The following is a 10,167-nucleotide window of genomic DNA, read 5'->3' on the forward strand; positions in this document are numbered from 1 at the left end:
AAACACTATAGGCGTGAGAATTGGGGACATTGAGATCTTGACACATGATATTGTTGCGGGCAATTAACAGAAAAGAGAAAGTAAGACAGAAAACACAAGGAAAAGAGAAAAGAAAAGAAAAAGAAAAGAAAACAAGCACGGGGCAAGAGAGATAGTGGTACAACGTCTAGCAACACTTTCCTCCAGTGTTACCATTCAACGAGCCCTGGTCTATACTGACCCCCTGAGCACCAGTCTGTTCGGTCTTGGAAGTGTCCATGCCCTTCTTGATGTCTGAGGCAAGGCTATAGAACGCTTTCTCAATGTTGGTGTTGTTCTTGGCCGACACCTCCAGGAAGGGGATACCAAGCTCATCGGCGAGTTGTTGGCCCTGCTCCGTGGAAACCGCTCTCTTCTCTTCCCAGTCACACTTGTTTCCAATCAGAATCTTGTGCACACCCTCACTGGCATGCTGCTCGACGTTTGAAAACCAGGTTCGAATGTCTAGGAGAGGTGAATAGGGGTTAGTGATGACACCTTTTGAACAATCGCACGCCAAGGTCATGGAAAGACAGAGAGCAAAGGTGAAAAAAAAAGGGAGGGCAGGATATTTACTGTGGAAGGATCGCTCATCTGTAACGTCGTAGACAAGCAGTATACCCATGGCACCTCGATAATATGCCGTCGTGATGGTTCGGAAGCGCTCCTGACCCGCAGTGTCCCAAATCTGCAACTTCACCCGTTTCCCATCCAGCTCAATTGTACGGATCTTGAAGTCAATTCCGATGGTAGTGATGAATGAGGGGGTGAACGAGTCTTCGCTAAACCGCAAGAGACAGCACGACTTGCCCACACCAGAGTCCCCGATCAACAATAATTTGATCTATAGCCACGGTCGCAATCAGTAAATGGATTGGGATATTGTCAATGATTACTGACCAAGAAGTCATAATTCCGTGTGCCCGCCATGATGAATGTTTCAATCGCCGGGAAGTGCACAAGGTTGTAACTGGTGGAATCGACGGATAGGAGGTTGGTTGGGTCGTTTCAAAATCAAGTGGGAGGGAATGGTGGGGGTTGTCTTCTACAGAGATCAGAAGAACAATGCTGTCTGAAGAGATAAATCACAGCCACCAGGTGGTGGCTAGGTTGCCAGGTTTCCTCAATTGCCCCGAAGACTTATCAGGAGCTTCAGGCCAAATCTTCGCAACACCTGAGCAGGAGGAGCACGGGAATCAGATAATTAAAGGGGGTGGGCTCTGGAGATTGATATCAGTTCTACAATCAAGTAGACAAAAAAAATGAGCAGGTTCAAGAGGGTAGATGAGAGCGTAATCACCAACCGAGTGGAGGTGATGACGGTAGCCCTGGAGCGCACTGCGGTCAGGAGTGTCGTTATGTAAGCAGGATTAGGACCCGTGGACAGTGACCACCTGGTGTGTATAAATCGAATCTTGGAATGAATACAATCTCCCAGTTTATGTGTCTCTACTATATGGCCTTCCATGTGGATAGGTGACTAACAAGAACTATGGAGAATAGGCCCATCTCATCCTCTCAATCACGCGAAGCTGCTTATCGACTCCACTCTGGATATTCAGCAAGTCTTGAATGTCTTCCCGAAACTCTTGATACTGTATTCCCTTGAGGACAGTGGCAACCTTTTGCAGTAAGCCCTCTGATTCACACATGAGTTGCCCCGAGTCCTTGTAAGACATGGCCCCACCTGGAAGCGAAGCAGAAGAGGTCAAAATGCGGGTGATGTTGCTAGGACCCATCAGCGTTTGGCTCGAAGATATACTTATCTCAAGAAGGGAAGCACAGTACCGGAGGCCACGTCTCAGTTCGTCTTGTCGCTTGCCTTTACGCAAACCTCGTCGGCTACCGAGAAAGCCACCAAGCCATCTCAGGCTTGCGTATGAGACCAAGATACCCGGGGTGAGGCCAACAAAGCTGCATGGCGTCAGTCTGGTCGGTCTGCTTTTCTACTGTTCCACTGTACATACCCAAAGACGAGTTCCTGGCTTTTCAAAAGTGCATCAATTCCACTGATGGCAATTTCCACGTCAACCTTGGTCTTCTGGATCTGTATCAAAAGAGCGCGGATAAGATCGCCCCGTACGGTACCAACAAACGGTGAACGCAGGTCTCTCTCATAGGCTCTCAGCACGGGAGTCAAGTCACCCTCTTTCACAGAATTAGCGAGGGCGGTAGTATCAACCGCAGAGCTCCCGTGGATGGGGTCGGGACGATCGCGGACAAAATCAATGACCATCCTCTCCAGACTAGCCCGGTCTGCCATGAGGCTGTTCTTGCTCATGATAGCAATTTCGCTGTTCTCGTCATGTCGGATGGTCCCAATGAGTTTTCGAATCGGGTCCACCACCCAGTTGCCCCCAAAGTCAATGATCGTTGCGCCGAGGTTGATAATCCATTGGATGATTTCATCCTGGCGGTGTACCATGAACCTCACCGATGCACTACTCGAGAGTACCGCAGCCACCACTGGGACCCAATAACGGACCATAGTTGAGGGGCGCCCATGACGGCCGATCAACGTTGACACTGAAGTTGTATGGGTGGGTAACTGCCCTCGGAGAATCTTCACAAGGCGTTCAACCAGCTGCAAAGGTTGCTGGATAGATGGCTTTCCATGAAACCGCATCTGACTGCTCCCGCTCTCCTCTATGGTGGCAACAACCTTTTTTTCAAATTCAAAGGCATTGGGCTGATGCATTGCCTGCTGGAGAATGGTTTCTATTAGAACCACAGTCCTGTATACTGCATCGTACCACTTTCTGTCCGGCTGATTGTCGGAGTTGGAGGGAATGATGGAATCCTCCATCTCAAAGGAGTGCCATCCTTCCATGAGGAGGCCGAGACTGCTGGCATGGATCTCTTCCATGGCCTTCACCAAATCTCTCTTCTGCTGCACTTCTGATCTGCATGATCTGATTGGGGACAGCAAATGGATCCAGATGGGGTAGCCTTGCCGCCCCCGGATACTTTCGTGGGCAATCTCATAGAATTGTGCCCATCTGCAGAACAAAGACGAGGACAAGGACAGCGCCCGGGTGGAGGATGTATCCCTTGTCCAATGCCATAGTCGAACAGGAGATGTCTGCACCGCATAGAGGCCAGTATACCACATCGACTCTAACGTGTCATTCCAGTAATCTGCCTCGTTGTGGAGTCGGAGCGTTTGGTCAAGTAGGGTTTTCATGACCAGTCCGGATACCTGTGCCGCCGCCTTTGCTGCCACTAACCACACATACTCTGAAACATGGTCAATGAATTGCTCAGAGACCCCAGACGTTTGGAGGTGAGGACCAGTAGTTGAGAGCAAGTCCACCAATCGACTAGGGGCAAGGAGTGGTTGGGTCTTGGAGGTGACCGAGACAGCATGGATTAAGTCTTGGACATGGCGGATTTGATCTGATGGGAAATCCTCAGTGGACAATGAGGCACTTGGATAGATAATCTGCTGGAAACGATCCAGCTGTGTATTCACCCTACAGACATTCCTTTGAAAGGTTTAGTACAGTCCCAGCAACAACATTCAAGAGACTCACTCTTGAATAATCGACATGTCTTGGTTAAGGAGAGGAACAGAGGAAGCCTCAGTGGCTTAGAGTAGGTATACCATCTTGCCTGGGGCAGAGATGGATGGCGTCATATACAAAAATGCAATCATTACAAAGGGTGCAAACATTACAAAGTAAGCAAAGAAAGCAAACATTCCTACTTTGTACTCACAAGTACACAGTACAGTGTATCCCGGGGACTTTTTTTCCGAATGCACTGAGGATTCCTGCTAAGAGGTACTTGGGATCAAGGAGCTATGTAGGTATCTGGTACGTGATTCCTCCCTCCAAGATACAGTATATAGTGTATGGTGTACTATGTATTCCATAGATAAGTAGATAGGCGAAGTAATTATTATTTATGGGGTCAAGATGAGCCAAACATAGACCCGGCAATGCCCATGACCCTCCCTTTGTGGGAGCTCGGATGCTGGTCGGGTCAGCAGTGGCCTTATCCCCCCTTATTTATGTAGTGGGTCAGGGGGGAAATCACAGAAAAGAAAAAAAAGTGTGTCTCGCCACTTCGGGAATGGACGCTCCCTCCTCTCCGGGAAAATCATAAAAGTCCAGCTTTCTCCTTCACTCCCCCAATTTTTCTACACTTATCTCTCTTCCTCAATTTGATCCTCTTCTTTCCCTCTTTTCTTATATCCTCTTCTTGTCTGGTCATTTCAACACAATGTAGGTTTCCTCTTTTTGGACCTTCCTCTATCCACAGTCTCTGACGTCTTTCTACAGGAACTCCACGGTGTCCGCCGGGACATACTGGAACCAATTCGAAGAGGTTTCTAAGTACAATGCCGACTTGAACGTCGCGGAGAGATTGTGGGTGGCCTGGTATGCGTGGATGCAGAACGATGTCCTAGCCACAGGCATCATGTCCTTTATGATGCATGAGCTGGTGTACTTTGGTCGTGCGCTGCCATGGATTTTTATCGACAGCTTGGGTTTGTTGAAGGCCTACAAGATTCAAGGGGTGAGTTTGGTAACTGGGAAGGCAATAGCCCTCTGCTAATCATACTGGGTAGAACAAAATCCCCTCGTTACGTGAACAATGGAATTGCGCCAAGTTTGTTCTCCTTAGTCACTTCACTGTGGAACTGCCCCAGATTTGGTGAGTTTCGAGTTTCTATGAGTTTTTTTTTTTGGGGGGGGGGCTAACACTCTCTTTAGGCTCTTCCACCCTATGGCTCAGTTTTGCGGCCTTTCGACATCGGTCCCTTTCCCCTCGCCGTGGACAATGGCCTACCAGATTGCGATTTTCTTTGTGATGGAAGACACCTGGCATTATTTCTCTCATCGCGCTCTGCATTGGGGCCCACTTTACAAGGCCATCCACAAGATTCATCACCAGTATTCGGCACCATTTGGTCTCGCTGCTGAATATGCATCTCCTATTGAAGTCATGATCTTGGGCTTTGGTTCAGTTGGCCCCCCAATTCTGTGGTGTGCCATCACAGGTAATCTGCATATCCTGACTATGTACATCTGGATTGTGTTGCGCCTATTCCAAGCCATTGATTCCCATAGTGGCTATGAGTTCCCCTGGAGTCTTCACCACTTTCTCCCATTTTGGGCGGGTGCTGATCACCATGATGTTCATCATGAGAAGTTCATTGGAAACTATTCTAGCAGCTTTCGCTGGTGGGACTATCTCCTTGACACTGAATACACCCCGGATGCGCTGAAGCGGCGAAGGGAGAACAAGGGTCTCAAGTCTTCCAAGGCCCAATAAACAGGCCTGGACTCATGAAAAAAAATGAAGCAAACCTTGTCCTTGATGATTCAGGGTTACTTGTTTTTTGGTCTTGTTAATTCCCTATTTAGGATTATCCCTCTCTTATGTCTGCTGTAATGCTATCATAGATGTGGTTGGTCAATGCTTGAATATGTCTATTAATATCTCTATAACACCTTAATAGACTGGAAATAATAAGTTAGATTATGATCTTAGAGGTAGAGTTAAAATTCATACTAGTGGATTTTTGGAAATCTTGATAGAGAGCTTAGCATAAGTATAGTTAATATAAAATATGAAAGTAGAGATTAGGTAGTATTAGCAAATTTAGTAAAGGGGAAGAGTTAAATAAGACTACTGGAGCTACCCTATATTAGAATAATCATATAATAGGGTCAAAGTCTCCTGATACTCTACTAAATTAGTAGTAAACACTATATTTTAATATCTTTTTTCTTTTCTCTCTACTATAACTACTATATAATATTTTGGCATAGAAATTAGTAGAAATTATAGGCTAAATAATAAACTATTAGGATCTATGTATATTACTATTATTTTTACCCTTAGAATGGTCTAGGTCATAGACTACCCATCCAAAAATCTGCTGACATTTGCTATATTCCTTGCAAAACTTGATGATTTTAATTCTGAATATCTCAACAAATTTATATAGTATCCTTTCTTCATAATTATTTTTTTTAAGTATTAAATAAATAGTAGGCAATTGACTTATATATAATACTTTTTGTTTAGTTTTTTTTAGAAGGCTATATACTATTAAAGATAAATAAGGGTAAAAAAATCCTATTTTTGGTATAGGAACACTAATAGAATTTTCGATAAATTTCGCGTACTTTATATCTTCTATTTTAAAAAGCTCCTATTTTATAAATATAGGTCTATTTTAGAAAATATTTTATTTACTATATAGCTTAACTAATTCTCTTTTGAGATATATGTATAATTTTAGAGAGATATTATAACTTAAAGTTAGTTGGATTTTAGGGATTTTTTTGAATATACTTAGCAGGGTATAAAACCTATTGATTAGTAACGAATTAAATAGTATATCCTTGTTAATATTAAGACTAGATCTTATCTTACTAGTCTAATATAAGAGTATTGATTTATTATATAATACCTTTATAACTCTATATATTATTAATAATATAAATAATTGTCTCTACCGAGTATCGTGATTATCCTATTATAGGGTAGATTAAATGACAGGATCTAACTTTCTATCTCTCTCGAGATTATATAATATACAAAGAACCTACTTGGTAGGGTATAAGGCCTATCAATCATGTAAAGAAACAAAGGGAAGGAGTAAGGGAAAACAGTAGATCTTTATTACTATTAAGACTAAATTTTGTCTTGCTAGCTGGATATAAGAGTATTAATTTATTATATAATATCTTCGTAACTCTATATATTATCGATAATATAAACGACTAGGTCCCTATTATATATCGTGATTATTCTATTATAGGATAGATTAAGTAATAAGTTCTGACTTCTTTTAGGATTATATAATATTACCTAATTTATCTCTTCCGTTAGTTAGGAATAACCTTATATCTTACTATTTTAGTAGACCTTTTATAATTATCTCCTCTTTTAAGGTTAGATAGCCTTAACTAACGCGTTTATCTTATTGCTATAATATAGGCGTGTTAACGCGATATCTTTCTATAGGGTTTTCGTTTACCTTATTATTAAGGTAATAAAGAGATTATATAGTTAATTAGTAAATAAAGATATGTTGAATTATATATTCGAGTCTTTATTTATATTTTTAAATAGTAATTTTTTTCTTTTTCTTCTTTTCTCTTTTATACTATATTTATTACGTTTTATTATCTATTTCTTATTATTTCTATTACTTTCTATTACTTTCTATTTCTTTTTTTATTATTATTACTATTATTATATCTTGTTATTATTATTAGATCGGTTATTATATTAGCCGGTGTATTCTATTACTATTTTGCCTATTTTCTTATAGTATACTAAGTACTTTCGGACTAAGGTTAAAGTATATATATAACTCTAACTCGTTTTATATTATCGAATATAAACTAGATATAATAGCTTTGGTTATTTATTGGTAGTATTCTGCCTATAATATATTATATAATATAGTATATTCCGCGGTATCTTTATTTTAATTTATTCTAATGTTCTTTAGATTATAGAGGGTATAGTTAGGAATATCTATAATCTATAGATAATCTTTAATTAGCTAAATAAAGAATTCCTAGAGCCCCTAGGGCTAAGGATATTTTTAAAAAAGGGGAGAAAAAAAGAAGAATAAATAAAAAGAAAATATACTAATCGTGGCTAGAAAGGCTACGATAGAGCTTATAAAGGCCTTTAATATAATAGAGTTAATATATTACCGTTAGTTTTCTTTTATTACTATTTATAAATTAACTATAATAAATAAGGTTACTAGTACCGATATAATTCTATTAATATTTTTATACGCTTAATATAAGGTTTATATAATATATATTACTATCTATTATTAGGATATAGCTATTTATATCTTTCTATCTAAAGATCTCTTAGGAAAGTATCTCCGAAAATTCTAGTCTTAGCGGTTTCTCTGTTTAGTCCCGGGAGATAATAGTTTTATATATTAGGTTATAGCGAAATAAAGATTTCTAGCGATTTTATAGATAGTATCCTAAGATAAATATAGTCCCGATCCGGAGGTCCCTAATCCGATTAATAATCCTATTACCGAGTATCGCCTAAAATAGCTAAGAACTTCCTTATTCCTATTCCTAAGTTTTAAGTAAAATTCTATATTTATATTACTATTTTACGATAATAATAATAGTATTTTTCCGATAAAGTTTTAGTAGCTTTCTATTTAATTTATATGATTTCTTTTTAAGTAATATCTTATCTTTTTTATCTTTATTTCTTATATTTTATAATAGCTTTTTTTATATTTACTATATTTTCTTCTAGGATCTACTAATTATATTTTAATAACTAGCTTTTCTATTTAATTAGAAAGTAGGATTTTCTATTAAAATATTAGTAATCTTTTATTTTTTTAATCTTTTATTTATTATTATCTTATAATTCTAGTATCGGTATATTTCTATTATTATTTTATTTTTTATCTCTCTATTTCTAGAGTTTAAAAAGTAATATATAGAATATATTATAAATTTAATTATATTAGTTTAATAGAACTAGTTAATATATCTATAATCCGATCTTCTCGAGAATTTAGAGAGATCTAATAAACTTAGATATTAATTTCTTTATTATCTTTAATCTTAAGTTTTTTATTAATAGAGCGACTAAATCCTTATATTTAAATAATATTTCTTTATAGGTTTTATTATAGGATTTTATTTACGTTTCTATTATTTTTCGCTATTATTCTATTAAGTTTTATCTTAACTTTTATAGTTTTTTAGTATATATTTCTGTTATTAGGATCTTTTTTAAAAATATATTATTCTTAGTATATAGTTAGAAATAAGGTAAATATTTTAATAAGGTCTAGAATACAGATTTCCTTATTATTATATTAGGGGTATTATTATATATAAATTATATATTTTTTAGTAATTTTAGCTATATAATCTATTCTCTATTAATAAAATAATAAAGATAGCGTTCTAGCGTTTAGTTTATCCTCTCTATTTAGCTATCGGTTTATAGATAAAATACTATTAAAAGGCAGAGTTTAATATAACTAATATAATATAATTTTAACTAAAATTACTAATAAAGAGTAATCCTTAATCTAAGATAATTCTATTTAGTAGCCTATACTATAATTCTATTTTATTATAGAATAATTCTATAAGTTCTATAATATTAATTATTATTAATATAACAAAGAATAAGGACTATTTTATTAATCTATCGATAATAACTAGTATTACGTTAATTTCTTAGGTTCTATTTCTATTTAGTAATAATCCTATAATAAAGTCTATTAATAGTTTGCTAAAGGGCTATAATAATATTAGTAGCGATTCTAGTTTACTATATAAATAATATCTTAGTGTTATTATTTCTTAATATATTATATATATCTAGATATATTCTTTTATATTATTCTAAAATTTAATTTAGTAAAATTTCTTTTTTAATAGCGTTTCGGTCCTATTTTACCTAAAATAGCCTATTAAAAGATTATTATAATAAATACTTAGTAACTTTTTTCTAAGATTCTCTTTTATTAGAATAAAAAGATAATTCTTAAATTAAAGAAGGTTTTTAGGATTAATACCTTAATTCTTAAAGTTTTTAGATATCTAATTTAACGCGGTTTTTAGCCTTTACATCTTTAGGTCTTTATCTTAGATCTATTTAATTATTATCTATAATTTAGTATTAGCTTCTGCTAAATAAATATACTCTTTTTTATAAATATCCTATATCTTATATTAAGATATTCTCTTATTTTTTATAAGATTTTTCTAGATAGCCTAGTTAGTTATTTCTATATTAATAGACTCTCTTTTATTTTTTACTATATAGATATTAAATTAGGGATCGCTTTCTTTTAAAAATATCTTATTAGATTTAAACTAGGATTTCTTAGTAATAAGATCTATAATTATAATTATTTAAATAATAGCTTTTTATAAATTAGATAATAGCTCTTTAATTATAATCTATTCTTATAATAATATAAGTAATTCTTTTCCTAGAGCGTCCCTCTAAATAAAATTAGGTTTTCTTAAGAGTTTATTTATAGAATTATTTTTTCCTAACTAATATTTAACTATAAAATTAAATAATATAAGATATATATATTAATATATCTATTTTCTATTTAGCTTAGTTTATTTTATAAAAGATTAAAGATTTAGGTAATCTAAT

The 10,167-nt window shown here is 36.1% G+C and overlaps 3 protein-coding genes across 3 annotated transcripts; 1 reads left to right on the forward strand and 2 right to left on the reverse strand.

The window, feature by feature from the left end:
• Window positions 1–166: 166 nt before the first annotated feature.
• srgA (Rab family GTPase srgA) lies at window positions 167–948 on the reverse strand (the record flags this gene model as incomplete). The annotated part of the gene is made up of 2 exons (XM_056656196.1): window positions 167–862; window positions 919–948. 2 exons carry the CDS (start codon window positions 946–948, stop codon window positions 167–169), a joined length of 726 nt encoding a protein of 241 aa, XP_056511809.1.
• A 560-nt stretch (window positions 949–1,508) lies between these two features.
• Window positions 1,509–3,568, reverse strand: NUU61_005615 (NCA2 family protein; the record flags this gene model as incomplete). Its single annotated transcript, XM_056656197.1, has 4 exons — window positions 1,509–1,746; window positions 1,807–1,932; window positions 1,986–3,503; window positions 3,552–3,568. 4 exons carry the CDS (start codon window positions 3,566–3,568, stop codon window positions 1,509–1,511), a joined length of 1,899 nt encoding a protein of 632 aa, XP_056511810.1.
• A 422-nt stretch (window positions 3,569–3,990) lies between these two features.
• NUU61_005616 (sterol desaturase family protein) lies at window positions 3,991–5,298 on the forward strand (the record flags this gene model as incomplete). The annotated part of the gene is made up of 4 exons (XM_056656198.1): window positions 3,991–4,001; window positions 4,302–4,539; window positions 4,592–4,677; window positions 4,737–5,298. The coding sequence occupies 4 exons, from the start codon at window positions 3,991–3,993 to the stop codon at window positions 5,296–5,298; spliced, it is 897 nt and encodes a 298-aa protein (XP_056511811.1).
• Between the last annotated feature and the right edge of the window lie 4,869 nt (window positions 5,299–10,167).

Source organism: Penicillium alfredii, assembly GCF_028826965.1.
Source record: "Penicillium alfredii strain IBT 34128 chromosome Unknown utg000007l_segment0_segment0, whole genome shotgun sequence".
Taxonomy (NCBI): Eukaryota; Fungi; Ascomycota; class Eurotiomycetes; order Eurotiales; family Aspergillaceae; genus Penicillium; species Penicillium alfredii.